The 19,588-nt window shown below is 37.5% G+C and overlaps 1 protein-coding gene across 1 annotated transcript in view; it reads left to right on the top strand.

Annotated features, from left to right (window-relative positions):
• The first annotated feature begins 18,726 nt into the window (after positions 1-18,726).
• Positions 18,727-19,588, top strand: part of RAB8B (RAB8B, member RAS oncogene family) — an 80,096-nt gene continuing 79,234 nt past the window's right edge. The window contains exon 1 of the mRNA XM_044660126.1: positions 18,727-18,778. Within this exon, the coding sequence (XP_044516061.1) occupies positions 18,727-18,778 (52 nt within the window). The remainder of the gene's footprint in view (positions 18,779-19,588) is intronic.

Raw genomic sequence — 19,588 nt, 5'->3', positions numbered from 1 at the left:
ATAACCTACTAGGTATAAATTACAACTATTGCTTCTCCAGAAGGATTGAAACTTTGCACTTTGTGGAAAGAGAAGTACAGTTTGAGTCATAAGGGAGTATTAAATGCTATTTAGAACAAGGAACTAGGTGTCCTGGGCTTTTCCCCAGCACCACTCTGTATAGCCTTGAGTGAGACACTGCATGCCTCTGAGAAAGTCTGATAAGTTGTTCTGCCTTGCAAGAGTGTTGGGAGGCTTGAGGAGATAGGTCAGAAATCATCATGCTCTTCCTGCCAATTATCCAGCCCCCACACCTCTATCCTGAGAATATATCAAAATGATTGGGAGCCCAGAAAATGGACTGTAGATTCAAACAGGCAGAATGGAGTTTGAGACTCAAAATGGCTTTGAGATCTTCATGGCAAAAGTACTGGCAAGGGGCCATCTAGATACCTGGTGGTTTGTCTAGTATACCACTTGTTTCTAATAACATATGCTGGATAGACAGATGTCCTAGAAAATATCAAAGGTTAGTTTGATGCTCATAGACAAATTATAGGATACTATGCATAGAGTAATCCTACTCAGTGCTTAATGGAATTAAGTTGGGGGGAATGAGGGTATCTTATCCAGTAGATCAATAGGCAGTAGTTCACTGGGGGGAAGTGTTGCCCAACCCTAATGTCAAGAAATCAGAAGGATAACTAACTTGCAGTAAGGATATAGTCACCCTACCTGCAAATAGATTGAATACCACTGGCTGTCCCTGACATCTGAAGATGACGAGAGGATGGAGAGAAGATACATAGAGGATCATAGAAGTGAACTTCAAGTAGAAAGAATGAATACTATTGTAAAGGTTTGAATTAAGGTCCCTACTCTTAGATGAGGAAGAAGAAGAAGAAAAAGGAGGAGGAGAAAGCATTTGATGAACTTTTTTCAATCTTTTGTGTACCAATAAACCTACTGTAATCAGACATATCAGGCACTCACTATGGCTGTCATAACTCATAAGTTCTAGGTATACTTTGGGATATTTCTCATTTTTATAGAAGATTGGTCTGGCCTAGAAAATTTGGGAAACTTACTGTTACTACTCAGTGTGTTATGCAACTCTCCTTATAAACCTATGGTTCAAAAAATTCAAGAAAAGTTTTATTTGCAGGATAGAGAAAGCAAATAGAACTCACAGAAAATAATGATACTCATAACTCTCATTAGGTAATATTAGTGCCACTTCCCATGATACTCTTGTATTTTTCTAATGTTTTCAGAAGATGGTGTCAATATTGCTCCCCAGTGAAAAATTCTTCTGCTATGAACCTATACTGGTACTGCAGTGGGAAAAGCACAAGAGATTCCTTGTCTTATGTCCTTCCTCATTTAGAGTTCAAATATAATGCCAGAGAGGGGCACCTTAACTCTGGAGGCTCTTGGTGGTTTCTGCCAACCTCTAGGTCACCAGGAGTTAGAAAAATATCTTACTCTTCTTATCTTTGAGCTGGCATCTGTCACTGAAAATAGGTTGAGACAGGTGATTATCTTTGAAATTCCTTCAAGCCTCCCTGAGTACAAATAGGTGGGGCATTCAAATCACCTTGGGATGATTTTTTGCCTTGCCCAAGAAAATTAGATGAAGAAAGTCTCACTCTCCACTTCTTACTTTGACAGCAGAGAAGGAAGAGGAAAAAATAATTGTACCAATAATAACAACAACAATAAAATGCTGGGAGGAAGAGAAAAAAAAAGAAAGACTAGAGGGAGGAAGGAAGGGAGGAAGGAATGAAGAAAATAAGGAAGAAGGAAGAAAGAGAAGGAAGAAAAGGAGGGAGGGGAGGAAGGAAAGAAAAACAGTTTATTCTTTTTAAGAGAAGGCTTTTATTGGCCTTATGGTTGAAACAAAGTCTGTTGTTTTCTACAAGAATTATAAATAATTCTTAGAGATTTAACTGAAGAAGCATGGAAGAGCCTCTAGAAGCAAATGCTTCATTGCTATGAGCCCATAATCTTTGGAGAAACTATGATTCTGGTGGAGTATTGTCTGACAGAGACAATGAGACAAGATCAGTGTAATGCCATCTTTTTTTTTTTTTTTAAACTCTTACTTTCTGTCTTAGAATCAATACCCGTGTATTGATTCTAAAGCAGAAAAGCTGTAGGAGCTAGGCATTTGTGGTTAAGTAACTTGCCCAGGAAGTACTGGAGGTTAGATTTGAATCCAGGATTTCCTGTTTCTAAAACTAGCTCTCTATCCATGGAACCACCTAGCAGTATGATGCCATCTTAAGAAATCAGTGGCCCCATAGCAGGGGTCAGCAACCTTTTTGGCCGAGAGAGACATAAACGCCATATTTTTTAAAATGTAATTTTGGGGCAGCTGGCTAGCTCAGTGGAGTGAGAGCCAGGCCTAGAGACAGGAGGTCCTAGATTCAAACCCGGCCTCAGCCACTTCCCAGCTGTGTGACCCTGGGCAAGTCACTTGACCCCCATTGCCCACCCTTACCAATCTTCCATCTATGAGACAATACACCGAAGTACAAGGGCAAAAAAAAAAAATGTAATTTCGTGAGATCCGTACAGTGCTCACAGTGCACTCCTGTAACAGAGCCTGAAAAAAAATTGACTTTATGGCTCCTGCAGAAAGAGCCATATCTGGCCCTCAAAAGAGCCAGATATGGCTCAAGAGCCATACGTTGCCGAGCATGAGTTGCTCCTCCACATATGCACTCGAGGTCACTTATGTCCTTTAGATGTATTCTCTAGCCACATGCCTTTCTTCCCACTGATGTGTGTGAAAGAGGGGGAGAAAGATAGAGAGACAGAGACAGAGAGAGACAAGAGAGAGATACAGAGAGAGATAGAAGAGAGAGACACAGGAGAGATAGAGATAGAGAGAGGAGAGAGAAACAGAAAGAGTCAGAGAGAGACAGAGAGACAGAGAGAGACAGACAGACAGACAGACAGAGAGACAGAGAGAGAAGAGTGCATGCCAAAGTTTCTAGAGAAATATTTTATTGAACCTCTGAGCACAATGGTAGCACCCTGTATTCTCTGCTGCTGGGGAGCCTGAGGCTAGTGGATCACTTGGGTTTGGAAGTTCTAAGCTTTAATAGGGTAAAGTCAATCAGGTGTCCTTACTAAGTCCAGCACCAATATGGGGAGTCCCCAAGAACAGAGACCACCAGGTTGCCTAAGGAGGGGCAAACTAATACAGGCTGGAAAAATAGAGTAGAGTAAAGCATCAATATTGCTTTATTATTGGGATCAGTTGTAAGTGGATGCCATCTTACTTTTCTTATGCTATTTGTTAAATGTTTTTGTTTGGAACTACTTGCATCTTTTTGGCTGATAATTAAAGCTAAGCATATTAGTGGGGATTTGATGTTACAAGTTAATGCAGACTCGTGGAGGACCTTAAACTTAAGCCTAAAGTAAACTCCAACCTGTGAGTTGATAAGGAGGGGTAGGGGATGTGACCCAGATGCTACAATGATAATAACTGACATAAAGTTTTTCAAAATGCTTTATAGACATCTTCTTATTTGATCCTCACAGAAGCCCTGTGTACTAGATTTGGAGTCAGAAGACCTGGATTCACATCTCAACTCTGCTACCTAGTACTTATATGTAAGAGAGCTGCTGGCAGTACAGTGGATAGAGTGAGTCAGGAAGACCTGAATTCAAATGAGGTCACAAACACTTACTAGTTATGTGACCTCACTTTTATGTCTGCCTCAGTTTCCTCATCTGTAAAATGGGGATAATAACAGCACCTACCTTGAAGGGTTGTTGTGGGGATCAAATGAGGTAATATTTGTAAAAGAAGTACTTTACCCAGTGCTTGGCACAGAGTAGATGCTTTATTCCTTTTTCCTCCCTGCCCTTTCTCTTGGGCAAGACAAAAACATTTAACAAATAGCATAAGAAAAGTAATAGCAACATATTTTATATTTTCTTTGCTTTGAAATTCTCTATTTCACTGAAGCTGGAAAGATGGCATCCACTTACAACTGATCTCAATAATAAAGCAATATTGATGCTTTAATCTACTCTATTTTTCCAGTCTGTATTAGTTTGCCCCTGCTTAGGCAACCTGATGGTCTCTGTTCTTGGGGACTCCCCATATTGGTGCTGGACTTAGTAAGGACACTTGATTGACTTACTTTCCTTATCTGTAAAATGAGGCTGTTGGATAGGGTTTCGAGGTTCCTTTTACCACTAAACATATGATCATATGATTGCATTCTTCCCATTTTGCAGATGAGGAAGCTGAGGCTCAAATCTATAAGTTATTAAGACCAGACCTAGAAACCTTATCACCATATGTATAACATGAGTTCTATTGGAAAACCTATTCTTAGTTCCAAATGACTGACTTCCAAATGAACTTTTGTAACTTATGCTGGGAAATACTTGCATTCTAGTTATAATTGGTGGTAAAACTAAGGTCTGCAAAGTAAATTTTATTTTTCATTGGAGACATACTTAAAAAGAAAGTAAATCGATGAACTGAGCATAGAATTTTTGTTGAGGAAAGTGTTCAAATGGAGGCTATCTCCTCCAACTCCGAATTCTTCTGCCCTCTCAGATATTGTCATATACCAACAATATCCATTTCTTCTAGGAAGATTTCCCTGAGAGCTACTGAAAATACTCTACTTCAAGGCCATTGTTATAATAACTGTAACATTAATACAATTTGATGGAGCAAAATAACTGCCTAAAATTGTCTTGCCTTCTGCGAGGTTTGTACCATCCTCCCTCTGTACAACTTGTACTAATACATGATGGTGGGAAAGGGAAACCAAGTTTGGGAACTAATTAGTAGTCTAATTTTGCTAGCATGGTAAGTGAACAAAAGGAACTAATGCAAAATTAGGTTAAAAATGGAGGCTAGAGTTGAGATGCCAGGCTAGTGAGTTTGCATTTTATCTTGAAAGAAGTAGGGAGAAGAGGAGTGACATGGTCAGACTTGCATTTCAAGAAGATTATTTTGGCTATTATCATTTAAAGGATGAATTAGAGAGGGGAGAAACACCTAACTATGGTGATTTCTAGAAATACAAAGATGAAAAATGACACAATTTCTCCCTTCAGAGAAGTCAGAATTCTTCCTATATGTTGGTTCCCTATCTGCTGCCTATAAATATTCCCTTGTCTCTCATATCTATAAAAATAAAACAAATAAAAAACTCCCTTGATCCATCCATGTGCAATAAACAGATTTCTCCTCCCCTTCTTGGCTAAAGTCCTTAAAAAAGCCAACTAGGGGGGCAGCTGGGTAGCTCAGTGGACTGAGAGTCAGCCCTAGAGACAGGAGGTCCTAGGTTCAAACCTGGCCTCAGACACTTCCCAGCTGTGTGACCCTGGGCAAGTCACTTGACCCCCATTGCCCACCCTTACCACTCTTCCCCACCAAGGAGCCAATACACAGAAGGGTTAAAAAAAAAAGCCATCTACAATCAGTACCTCTACTGTGTTCTCACCTTCCCTTAAACCTCTGCAATCTGGCTTGCAGCCTCATCATTCAACTAAAAGTACCTTTTCTAAAGTTATCAATGATCTCTCTCTCTCTCTCTCTCTCTTTCTCTCTCTCTCTCTCTCTCTCTCTTTTCAGCTCTTACCTTCTGTCAGTTCTAAAGTTAAGACCAAGTATTGGAGTCACCTAAATCTGCAGCCTCAATGTCCCCCATTAATTCAATCCATTGCTAAATTCTGCCATTTTTATAACATCTCTCATATTCATCCTCATCTCTCTACTCACAGAGATCATTCTCCTTTTATTTTTATTTTTAATTGTTCAATAGTTTATTTTTCCCCACTTACATATAAATATAATTTTAAACATTAGTTTTCTAAAATTCTGAATTCCAAATTCTCTCTCTCCCTCCCCTGTACCTTCCCTGATAATAGCAAGCAATTCAGTATAGGTTATGTAAAACACATTTCCATATTGGTCATGTTGGAAGAAGACACATATCAAAAAGAAAAAGAAAAGGAAAAAGAAAAAGAAAAAACCAGAAAGAAAATATAGTGAAAAAATGCATTGATATGTATTCCAATTGCATCAGTTTTTTTCTTTGAAAGTAGCTAGTATTTTTCATCCTAAATCCTCCAGAATTGTCTTAGATCTTTGTGTTGCTGAAAATAGCGAAGTCTTTCACCGTTGATCATCATACGATATTACTGTTACTGAGGCACTCTCTTCTTTGAAGTACTCCTCTCTTCTTGCCAGGACGTTTGCAGTACCCTTCTAAGTGACCTTCCTACCTCAGTTGTCTTCCCACTCCAACTCATCCTCCACACAGCTACCAAAGGAGTTTTCCAACAGCCTGTCAGTTACCTACATGATCAAATACATAATCCTCTGTAAGGCATTTAAAGTTCTTTATCATCCGGCCCCTTCCTAGCATTCCAGTCTCGTGGCACCTTCTTCGACCCCACCCCGGACACAGTCTAAGATCCAGCTCACTGACCTACTTTCACTTCCTCAAATTAGATACTCTATCTCCCATCTCCATTCCTTTGTACTGTTAGTCCCCATTGTTTGCAGTGCTCTGCTCCCTCACATCCATCTTTTAGATTCCTTTGCTTCCCTCAAGCCCAAATCCCACATTTTGCAGGAAATCTTTCCTGGTTCCCCCTGCTACCAATGCCATCTCCTCCCAGATTATCTTCATCCTTTCTGTATAAGTACTTAGTTATTTTTTGCATGATATCTTCCCCATTAGAATGTATGCCCCTTGAGGGCAGGAGTTGCTTTTTGCTTTTCTTTATTATATCCTCAATGATTAACACAGTGCTTGCTGCTTAATAAACACTTATTGAATAGCTAATATGGAAATGTTTTGCATGATTTCATTTGATATCATATGATCATGTGATTCCCTTGATATCCTATTGCTTGTCTTCTCAATGGGTGGTGGATGTCCTGGAAGGAGGAACAGAATTTGGAACTCAAAAAACATTTTTTAAAGAAGGTTAAAAATAAATAATAATAAAAATTTAAGTCTTATTGATTAACTGGTAACTGAGAGGGGTGGGGAAATTATATTTATATATATTTATTTAGATAAATATAATACAAGGTAGAATGTAATAAGGAGATAGGGAGAAAGGAGACACAGACAAATTGCTCTACAAAAAGTTGAACATGGAGGTTAAATTTTTTACTTGATGGGTGGGAGTGGTAGGGGAAAGTCAGGATGATCAGAGAAGGCTTCAAGGAAGAAGTCATACTTGATGTGAATTTGAAGGGAGAGAAAGATTTCCAAAGACTGAAAAGTGTGAGGTTTAATTTGGGGGAAAAGACTATAAAAAAACAAAAGGTGAATGAGAAAGGGCAGGATGAGATCAGATTACATCCCTTTATACCCCAGGTCTGCAACCACAGTGTCCTCCATATAATCAATCTTTTGCTAAATCTTGTCATTTTTATTTTCATGACACCTCTCATATATACATCCTCTTCTTTGTATTCACATGGACACCACAGCCTGTCCTTTAAGCCTTGTCATTACCTCTTCCCATCATTATTACAATAGAGTTAACTCAGAAAATGAGTATAAGTCATATCTGAAGGATTGTAAATGAAATGTCTTTGCCTTTTATTTTATGGATAATGTGAGGAGCAGGAACCTAGAAGATGGTGGACTCCTCTCACAAAGATACAAAATCAGTGGAGGTAGGAAGAAGTTAGGCCATATCATCCTAAGCCCCATTTCCTCAAAACCACCAGTCAGTTCCAGCTGATGTCCGAATTGATAAACTATCCCTATAAAAGGCTATAGGATATGCATATAGATAGTATTGGAACAGTCCTTGTTTTGATTGGTTGAATAATTTGGATAATGGGTTTTGTAAATTGCTTGTTCATATTAGCTAGTTTTGGGGATAAGATGGTAACTCTCAAGTAACCAGCCAGAGGTGAATGAGGGGAGAGATCATCTTTGAAGTCAGAGACCAGGATCAAAGGGAGGTTGTCTGCTCCCATACTTTGCACTTCTTGCTGGCTGTACACTTGTAACACTGGCTCATGAGTGCCCATTCTTGCAAGAATGAAATAAAAGAGCCTTTGACACTCTAACTCCAAGTTCAAGATTATTTTTGAGTAGGTCGCCATTCCTCCCAGACAATAGGCAACTACAGAAAATTGTGAGCAGAAGACTAATAAGGCCATTCCTTTTGCATTGGGAATATTTTGGTAACTGTGTGAAAGATTGCTTGCAGAGAGAAAAGGTGAAAGGCAGGGGGATTGCTGAAAAGCCTAATGTAGTATTTCATGTGTAAGGTTATAAAGTTTTTGAGGGAGGGTGGCAGTATTGAAAATGAAGGAAAGGGACAGATTTAAGAGAAATTTTAGAGAATCAACTGGCTTTGAAAATGAATTGGATATGGAAGATGAAGAAGAGGAAAGAGGAAAAAAATTACTCCAGTGTTTGAAACTTGAGAGTGACTAGAAGGATTGTGTATCTTCAACAAAAATTGAGAATTTAGGAGAATTGGGCTTAAGGGAAAGATGGTTTCAGTTTTGGACTTGTGATCTACGTGGCAACTAGATTCTTCCCATAGATTATAATCTTTTTAAAGTCCATCTCATGCATATTCTAAAGGTCTCTATAAAATTATATGTTACCCTCATCATCGATTCAAGGATCAGTTCAAGTCCTTTCTTCTCCACTTAGCTTCTTTGAACTATTCTAGCCCTTAAGACTGAATTCAAAGTAAGAATGCTCTTTACCACTCATTTGGAATTTAATCATCAGTAATACCTCTGTTAATGAATTGGCTGGATTCCAACAACACATTTTATTGTCAGAAACTCTGTCATCAGAGTAAGAAATAATAGAGGAGATACTAGGATTCATTACAAGATTCAAATTCTCTCCCTCTGGTACCTCCCCTGAGGTATACTCCCTGATATTCCGCAGAGACAGGTTGCGACTCTGCTCCATCTCTCTCAGAGATATAAAGTTCACATATGACCAGGGACTAGATGGTAATAACTCATGTGTTATACAATAAGGTTTATAGAATACTTTCCTTACAAACATTTGAAATAGTAAGGCAAGTATTATTTTCCTCATTTTGCAGATGAGAAATTTGAAACATAGCAGCTTCCAAGAATATTGCCTTCACTCAAGTTGAGCCTAGCTTCTGGTCAACCTTTGAAAGGCTAGTAAACAAGACACCCTCCTTCTTCCCAGCTGCCTCACCCCTAAACCAGGACAACTGAGGCTGGAAAGTCCACATCCTGCTCTCAGAATCACAAAATTTCAAAATAAGAAAGGATCTTAAAGACTACCAATGATCATCTAATTCATACCTGCACAAGAATTCTCTCTCCAACATTCCTAACAAGTTATCCTACAGCCTTTGTCTAAAGACGTATTTTAAGAAGGAACCTACTATTTCCCAACTTGGTCCATTCCACTTTTGGATAGCCCAACTATTAGGAAGTTTTTCCTTATAGGAAACCTAAATTTTCTTCTTTGAATTTCCACTTATTGCTTACAATTCTGCTTTCTGAGTCCAAAAAGCACAATTCTAACTGTGGCAACTCTCCAAATGCTTGAAGCTACCAGTCTTGTTCCTCCTTCCTTGTTTTTTCTTATTTAGACTAAATATCCTCAGTTGATAATTCAGTTGATTTCATATGACATGAAATCAAGACTCTTTACCATCACAATAACCATAATCTGGATGCCCTCTAACTTATTAATGCTCTTAAAATGAAGTACCCAGAACAGTACTCAAAGTTGAGCTGACCAGAGCAGAACTCCATCTTTCTGAACAATCCACCTTTCCTAATGGATTTTAAATTATCCTGGCTTTTTGGTTGCCTCATAATACTACTAGTTCATACTGAGCTTATAGTCTATTCCATATCTCAAAACTTTTTCAGACTTCCCCATCTTATATCTATAATGTTGATATTTTGAATCCAAGTGTTAGTTTTTATTTTTATTCCTAATGATTTTCTTCTTATTAGATTATGTCCAATGTTTTAGTTAGTTGAGATCTTTCTATATTTTAATTGTCATCTACTGTATTAAGTGTCCCATAGAGTTATGTCATCTGCAAGTTATTTAGGTATGCTATTTGTGCTTTTATACGTATTATTGTTAAGAATGTTACATTGTTAAGGGCCAAGAACATAGATCCCAGAGTAATACTACTATAGTCCTCTTTTAAGTTGATAATTATTTGTTAATGATTCTTCTTTAGGTCTCTCATTCTTCAGTTTCATATGTAATTTTACAGAATTCAGTGCTATATTTTTAAAACTGTGATCTCAGATGATTTGTTAATTTAGGGCAATGCTATATTACCATGTACCATCTTGTACTTCTGTCTGTTATTTAACTGTACAGTTGTATATTTCTTTCCTTTTTTATTAGTTAACTCCTTGGGGACATAAATTATGTCTTATACTTCTTTGCAACCTGAAGTCCTCACACTATTCACAAAGTAAAGTTTCAATAAATATTTGTTTAATGAATGAATAATATGTTTTGTTAATGGAAAGATATAACATCCCTTCCTGACCGACCTTTAGAAGATTATCCTATTGAGTGATCATAAAGGAAATAGCAGGCTTGTGGGGATAAAGTCCTTAAAGACAGCTAGTGTTTTAGAGGACTTAGAATTCAAAGCAATTTGGGCAAATTAGAGTAATGATAACTAATAATTCAACAAATATTTTTTGTGAAATTCAAAATACTGTGCCAGGAGGTGGCAACAAGGACAAGAAAAGAAATACAGGTATACCTTCTTTTATTACATTTCATTTTTTCCTGCTTCATAGATATATTTCTTCACAAATTGAAGGTGTGTGGCAACCCTGAACAAGTCTATTGGTGGTGCCATTTTTCCAACAGCAGGTGTTGAGACTGTATCTTTATGTTGCAAGCCTTATTTCAAATGTTTTTGTTATTTTTCTATCTTTTATGGTTATTTGTGATCAGTGATTTTTGACTGTAATTATAACGGAGCACCATAAACCATGCCCACATAAGACAGTGAGCTTGATCAATAAATGTGTGTTCTGACTACTCCACCAACTGGCAGTTCCCTATCTTTCTCCCTCTCCTCAAGCATCCCTATTCCCTGAGACACAGCAATTTTGAAGAATATTACATAAACTTAGTTGATAAAGCAAAGACAGGGTTTGAAAGGAATGACTTCAATTTTGAAAGAGTTTTTATTGCGTGTAAAATATGACCAAACAGCATCTCATACTACTGTGAAATCTTTGTGAAAGGAGGAGTCAATCAATGTGACCAATTCCACTGTTGTTTTATTTTAGGAAGTTGTCACAGCCACCCCAACCTTCAGCAACCCCCACCATAATCACACAATAGCCACCAACATTGTGGCAAGATCCCCCACCAGCAAAAAGATTATGACTCACTGAAGTTTCAAATGATAACATTTTTTATTTTACTCTTTTTCTCTATAGAAATTTTCCATGGTCAAGAGCTTTTTTTGCTATTGTTGACTCCTTTTCCTGCTGGAGGATTGGGATTCCTGCATGTTGGTGGTCATTGCTATCTTAGTTTCTGTCTCACAGGGATTTGGGACTATCTTCCCTTCCCTGTCAGAGGCCTGAGTGAGGGCAAGTAGATCTGTGGTGTTTTTTGTGTAGTGTGCTTCAGAGCATTTTGCCCTGAGGCTATCTTCCTTAGCTGCTGCTATGTGGGAAGGAGCTCCCTGCTATTCCTGGAGTCTCACTGCCCAGGTCTGGCACAGCCCTCAGGGATGAGTTTGTAGTGCTTTCAGCCAGCCCCCAAGAATCTGGAGACTTCCCTAGCCCTGGTTCTCACTGGTAAATGGGGTGAGGGGTAGTCTCTCCTACAGTTTTGCCCACTTATAGTGTGGGAATCTCCTCTCACTGCCTACCTTTCATGCTGCGTCCAGTGGAAGAGCCCCTTTGCTTGTTCTGTTTTGACCTCTGTCCTTTTGAGATACTTTGTAATGATTGTTTTGGAAGAAATTTCTGAGTGGCTCCACGTTTTTCCTGCTACTAAGCCACCATCTTGGCTCCTCCCTGACAGCATTTTTTAGCAAAAAAAACCCGTATTTTTAAAATTAAAGCATATATACATTGTTTTCTCTTTTTCTTAAAAACCCTTACCTTCTGTCTTAGAATAGATACTAAGCATGGTTCTAAGACAGAAGAGCAATAAGGGCTAAGCAATTGGGGTTAAATGACTTGCCCAGGGTCACATAGCTAGGAAGTGTCCAAGACCATATTTGAACCCACAACCTCCAATGCTAGACCTGGCTCTCTATCTACTGAGCCATCTAGCTGTTCCATATATATTATTTTTTCAGATATAATACTATTACACACCTAATAACCTACAGTATAGGTTAAACATAATTTTTATATTTACTAGGAAACCAAAAAGGTTGTATAACTTGCTTTATTGTGATATTTGTTTTATTGTAGTGGTCTAGAATCAAATCCCCAATATTTTTGAGGTATGCCTACATAGTCTGTCTCTTAAGAAGCTTTGATTCTATTCTGGAGACAAGGTGAGGGTGATACAAAATGTACATTAAATGAGGAAGGTGTGAAGATGGGATTAATTCTCCCCTCATCCACTTTTAGATTTAATCACCAGAAGCCTATACACCCCACTTATTCTTAAGTATGGGGAGGTCTGTGACCCATGTGTGCTATATAGTAGGTGACAAATCAAAACCCACTGACTGCCCCCTGGGCAGTCCTAAGCAAAGCTAAAGCTACAATTGGTCCACATAAAGTGGAAGAAAGGCACAGGAAGTGACAAAAGGAATGGTCTTTAAAAGTGAGAAAAACTTCCTGTGAGGGATCTTTTGCCTTCAAACTTGACCTTGAAGGAGCTCTGGCTTGGGACCTCAGACTGCTCTTGGATTTTCCTCTAGGACTACCACATGGGTGAGTGAAAAGACTGACTCCTTTTCCTGGCTTTTCTGGAGGTACTAGCCTCTGGAGAGGCCCCTCATCTTGGAAGAAGCCTTGTGGCTAGAACCCTTGTTTAATTTACCTCTGGGCTCCTCTTTACTGGGACCTCTGAAGCCCTGCCTGTTTCAGACTGGGCCTGAGTAATTATCTACTCTCTCTCATTTCCTTACTTTTACTCTTTCTTCTTTTGTAAATAAACTACCATAAAAAGTCATTCTGATTTGAGTAATATATTTTCGGTGACCACATTTTTTTACATTTAGTACAACCTTTAATTTTTAACACTTACAAACGGAGGGAGGGAACAAGCATTTATTAAAAACTTATGATGTGGGGGGAGCTAGGTGGCTCAGTGGATAGAGAGATGGAAGGTTTTGGAAATAGGAGGTCCTAGATTCAAATACAGCTTCAAGTATTTCTTAGTGATGATGCCCTAGGCAAGTCACTTAACCCCAATTACCATGCTCTTACTGCTTCTCTGTCTTGCAACTGATGTTTAGTATTGATTTTAAGATGGAAAGCAAGGGTTATAAAAAAAATAACCTATAATGTGCCAGATGATTTATAACTATTATCTCATTTGATTCTCAAAACAGCCATGAGTGGTAGGTGCTATTAATATCTCCATTTTACAGTTAAGGAATCTAAGGCAGACATAAATGACTTGTCCAGGGTCACACAGCCTAGACAATGCCTTAAGAACTCATTTGAACTTAAGTTTTCTTGACTCCAGGCTGAGCTTACTGCCCACAGCATCTACTAGATAATAGATAGATACTATCTATCTCTAAATTATATATATATATATATATATATGTATATATGTATATATAATATATGCAAAAAAATACAAGGTAATTTCAGGAGAGGGAAAGCACTAACAGCTGTGAGGATTAAAAAAGGCTACATGTGAAGGGTAGCACCTGAGCTGAGCCTTGAAAGAAGGTAGGCATTCTAAGAAGTGAGAATTGTGTTCATTTGAATAGGGGAAAAAGAACATAGAATGCCATATATAGGAAAAGACAAATAGATCAGGTTAGCAAGAGCATAGAATATGTGAAAGGAAGTAACGAGAAATAAATCTAAACTAGATTGTGCAGACTTTAATACTGAACAGAGAAGTTTGCATTTTATCCTAGAGGCAATGGGAAGCTCAGACAATTCTAAAACTGGGGTGTATTTTAGCAAGATTGTTATGGTAGCTGTGGAGGAGATAGACTGGAGAAAGGAAAGATAAGAGCAAGGAAACCTATTAGGAAGCTTATAATGATATAAAAAAGAATTCTAGGTATCCCTTCCACATTGAGACTTTCCCCATGGAGGCTTCAATATATTGCAGATTGGCATAAGAAATTAAATGGGAATTTAGGGGGAGTTTTGCAAAAGCTGCAGATGACATTCAACGGCCGGCAAAAAACACAGAAAATGTTTAGAAACTATATAGCCTCTGACCCAAATTTTACAAGAAGGTACTGTAAATACCCCATAAAAGAAAAAGAAGAAATTCAGACTTCTTCTCTAGTATGAAGGGAAGACCAAAAAATTTTACATTGTTTTTTTAGGTCATGGGGTTCCAGATAGGGGGTCCATTCCCCTAACCCCCTCATTGTGGAAAGGGTACTTGTATTTACTTAGAATCATCTCTCTCCTCATCTCAACCCCAAACACATATATGAAGGAATGGGAAGAAGTAGGTGGATACCAGAATAGAAAAATATTGAGAACACAGAGTGGTTTTTTGAGGGTATTATTATTGTCCTTTGGACATATAGTAAACAAAGGTAAAATTTTTGTGGCATTTTAAAAGTTAGTGTTATATTCAAATGTATTATTAGAATAGAACATATATGAATTATAAAGTTATCTTCTCACTATGCTGTTAGGCTCTCATCCAACATCCAGTTTTGTTATGCATATTTTAAGAGGGATTTTAATTAGATAAAGCAACAAATTAAATTTTAATAAGATGCTATGATTTGTCCTATAAAGAAAGAAGCTATGGTTGACCTAATAACTGTCTTTTAGTTTGAGAAATGTTAAATGAGGAATTCAGTTCAATTCAATAAACATTTAATAAAAGCCTACTATGTGTAGCATACCCTGATGGTAAACACTGGAATTAGAAAGCCAATTTGAAACATCTAACCTCAAGGGGCTTGCATTCTACTGAGGGACACAACATTTAGATGCATAAGTAAGTATCATTTGAGGGAAAGAAAGCATGTTCTTTAAAACCATCTACTCTCCATCTAGGAAGTTAGGAAACACTCAGAAAGTGTTTGTTATTGATTAGTAGACCCAAAACTGATTTAAATTCCAGCAAGAAAGTCTCTAAGTAAGACAAAAGGAAACAATAGTTTAATAGTTAAAACATGTATGGAATTAACTTCAGTGGAGTTTTGGGAAATAGGATTATTATCTAACTGAAGCAGCAGACTTCTCCAAAAAGATTTCTTGGGACACGTTTTTGGATTTGGCCAATATGGAATTTCATTTTGCTTATCTATGCTTATTTGTTTATAAGAGTTTTCTTTTTCTTTTTTTCTTTTTCAGTGGTATGGAGAAAGAAAAAGGCAGAAAAAAAGCTTGATTATTAATTTTTTTCTGATTAAAAAAAACAAAAAAAACCTGCCCTCTTCTCATATTGAGATTTTCACAGAAAATATAGAGTAGTCATTAAAAAAAAATTTTTTTTTAACCCTTAACTTCTGTGTATTGGCTCCTAGATGGAAGAGTGGTAAGGGTGGGCAATGGGGTCAAGTGACTTGCCCAGGGTCACACAGCTGGGAAGTGTCTGAGGCTGGATTTGAACCTAGGACTTCCCGTCTCTAGGCCTGACTCTCAATCCTTTGAGCTACCCAGCTGCCGCTAGTCATTTATTTTTAACCTTGTGACAGTAGGCTCTGTGACTCAAAGGGAATCCTTAAATTATATGGAAGGGAAATCTGTATTTGCATCATCAACTAACATATATTGATTCATATAGTGCCCAGAGGCTGCTACTAACTCTAGTGTCTAATTTAGTTCACTTGCTTAGGATGTATCCTAATGAGGTCAAAGTCACAAGTTCAATCCCATTTTGGGACTTACCTGTGAGCAAAAAGTATGGCTCATAGCCATAAGTTGAATTTCCCAAATTCAGCCAATATCCTTGCAAATATATGTTATAATCAAGACTTTAGCAAAGCAGTCGGTAGCATAGAGTAAACTTCATCTTTACAGGACTGATAGCTTAAAGGTCAGCAGCTTCCTCTTTCTATATTATATTAAAAAAAAAAACATTCATGTGTTATGAAATGAGTTAAGGGATAAAAAATAAATAAAAAGGAGAGGGATCAGAAAATTTAAATCCCCTAAGTTTCCTTGGGGGAATTCTGCTATCTAGTGGGTTTTTTTTTTTAAATGATTCTGAATTTGTTTTCATTTCTTGGATTTTTCTTTTCTGTCATATCTAATGTTGGTACTTCCTAGCATGATGTTTTTGTGCGCTGCTGCTGGATGATGGCCAGAGCCAGCTCATTCCTTCTTGGCATGTCATCAATATCCATCTTCTTGAACTTCTATATAAATGTAGCAAATGTGTCAATTAAAGATCAGACTCTAATCGATTTTGGAATCTCAAAGAATTCAAACATAAGCCCCCCCCAAGGGAACTTTGTGTGAAAGGGCTTGACAGAGAGATGTATGTGACCAGACTCTGGGCTGATATAAGACAAGCTTTCCAGGCTACTCTTCTTTTTAATGCATTTTATCATGTGATCAAGGGAATAACAATGGCACTTTTTTTTATCACTCAACCTTACCCTGCAAATGATAAAGTTCTTCAGTCTTTATGGCAGACCTCCAGATTAAATTCAATTCCAAAAGTATTTATTGGTATCATGGTGCAATGAAGAGAGCTCTGGATTTGGAGTTCAGAGGATTTCTGCATCCTGGCTCTGTAACTTTCTACTTTTGTGACCAGGGAGGAATTGGAGGTTCAAGTATCATTTGAGGGAAAGAAAGCATGTTCTTTAAAACCATCTACTCTCCATCTAGGAAGTTAGGAAACACTCAGAAAGTGTTTGTTATTGATTAGTAGACCCAAAACTGATTTAAATTCCAGCAAGAAAGTCTCTAAGTAAGACAAAAGGAAACAATAGTTTAATAGTTAAAACATGTATGGAATTAACTTCAGTGGAGTTTTGGGAAATAGGATTATTATCTAACTGAAGCAGCAGACTTCTCCAAAAAGATTTCTTGGGACACGTTTTTGGATTTGGCCAATATGGAATTTCATTTTGCTTATCTATGCTTATTTGTTTATAAGAGTTTTCTTTTTCTTTTTTTCTTTTTCAGTGGTATGGAGAAAGAAAAAGGCAGAAAAAAAGCTTGATTATTAATTTTTTTCTGATTAAAAAAAACAAAAAAAACCTGCCCTCTTCTCATATTGAGATTTTCACAGAAAATATAGAGTAGTCATTAAAAAAAAATTTTTTTTTAACCCTTAACTTCTGTGTATTGGCTCCTAGATGGAAGAGTGGTAAGGGTGGGCAATGGGGTCAAGTGACTTGCCCAGGGTCACACAGCTGGGAAGTGTCTGAGGCTGGATTTGAACCTAGGACTTCCCGTCTCTAGGCCTGACTCTCAATCCTTTGAGCTACCCAGCTGCCGCTAGTCATTTATTTTTAACCTTGTGACAGTAGGCTCTGTGACTCAAAGGGAATCCTTAAATTATATGGAAGGGAAATCTGTATTTGCATCATCAACTAACATATATTGATTCATATAGTGCCCAGAGGCTGCTACTAACTCTAGTGTCTAATTTAGTTCACTTGCTTAGGATGTATCCTAATGAGGTCAAAATCACAAGTTCAATCCCATTTTGGGACTTACCTGTGAGCAAAAAGTATGGCTCATAGCCATAAGTTGAATTTCCCAAATTCAGCCAATATCCTTGCAAATATATGTTATAATCAAGACTTTAGCAAAGCAGTCGGTAGCATAGAGTAAACTTCATCTTTACAGGACTGATAGCTTAAAGGTCAGCAGCTTCCTCTTTCTATATTATATTAAAAAAAAAACATTCATGTGTTATGAAATGAGTTAAGGGATAAAAAATAAATAAAAAGGAGAGGGATCAGAAAATTTAAATCCCCTAAGTTTCCTTGGGGGAATTCTGCTATCTAGTGGGTTTTTTTTTTTAAATGATTCTGAATTTGTTTTCATTTCTTGGATTTTTCTTTTCTGTCATATCTAATGTTGGTACTTCCTAGCATGATGTTTTTGTGCGCTGCTGCTGGATGATGGCCAGAGCCAGCTCATTCCTTCTTGGCATGTCATCAATATCCATCTTCTTGAACTTCTATATAAATGTAGCAAATGTGTCAATTAAAGATCAGACTCTAATCGATTTTGGAATCTCAAAGAATTCAAACATAAGCCCCCCCCAAGGGAACTTTGTGTGAAAGGGCTTGACAGAGAGATGTATGTGACCAGACTCTGGGCTGATATAAGACAAGCTTTCCAGGCTACTCTTCTTTTTAATGCATTTTATCATGTGATCAAGGGAATAACAATGGCACTTTTTTTTATCACTCAACCTTACCCTGCAAATGATAAAGTTCTTCAGTCTTTATGGCAGACCTCCAGATTAAATTCAATTCCAAAAGTATTTATTGGTATCATGGTGCAATGAAGAGAGCTCTGGATTTGGAGTTCAGAGGATTTCTGCATCCTGGCTCTGTAACTTTCTACTTTTGTGACCAGGGAGGAATTGGAGGTTCAAGAGGACCCTTAATCTAGATAAATGGGACATGGAGAACACGAAGGAGGCCAAAATGGGAGAAACAGAATATAAGCAGGGAAGTAAGGCAGTAGGAGTTTTGAAAAAAGTGATCATTAGTCAAAATGAGGTCATTTAACCTCTGCCCTCTACCTACAAAATAAGGAGATTGGATAAGATAACTTTTAAGTTCCTTGCCAGCTCTAAATCTATGATTCTATGATTACTGTCATGGGTGTATGTATGTGTGAAAAAATAATACATGATACCTGTCCCATGTAGGAATTTATAAGGACATTAGGGATTATCTTGTCTAACTTCATAGTTTTACAGATGAAGAAACTGAGACACACACACAGGTGACATGCCTTATCCAAAGTCAAACAGGTCACTAGACTACTGGACTTAGAGTCAGAAATAATTGGATTAAAATCTTATTTTAAACATTTTATTTATTAGCTGTGTGATCTTGGGCAAGTCATTTACCTTTTCTCAGCCTTTGTTTCCTTATAAGTAAAAGGAGAATAATGAAAGTAACTTTTTCATTTATTGAGCAGATCAAACTCAATATAAATAGGAGATATTATAATTATCTAAGATTTCTTGGACTCTCAACTTAAATTTGACACTGACAAGAGGACTATGTTCTGGTTGGAAGCAATCATGAAACGCTGCAAATGCCATAATATTCAACTAAGTTTAAAGAAATGCCAAAATATATGATATCTACTTAAAAAGAACTATTGGGCAACGATCTAGTCATGTGACTAAAAGAATAGCAGCACAGTCTAGAAGAGTAAATAAGGCCAAATCCGTTTAATGCTTTGTGAAAGAAGCAGTAAGGAAAATGAGACAAAGGGATAGGGATTGGAGGATTGGGGGATCGGGAGAAG

The sequence above is a fragment of the Gracilinanus agilis genome, chromosome 2, assembly GCF_016433145.1.
Source record: "Gracilinanus agilis isolate LMUSP501 chromosome 2, AgileGrace, whole genome shotgun sequence".
NCBI lineage: Eukaryota > Metazoa > Chordata > Mammalia > Didelphimorphia > Didelphidae > Gracilinanus > Gracilinanus agilis.
The sequence above is the reverse complement of the archived record's forward strand: the minus strand, read 5'-3'. Positions and strand labels throughout refer to the sequence as shown.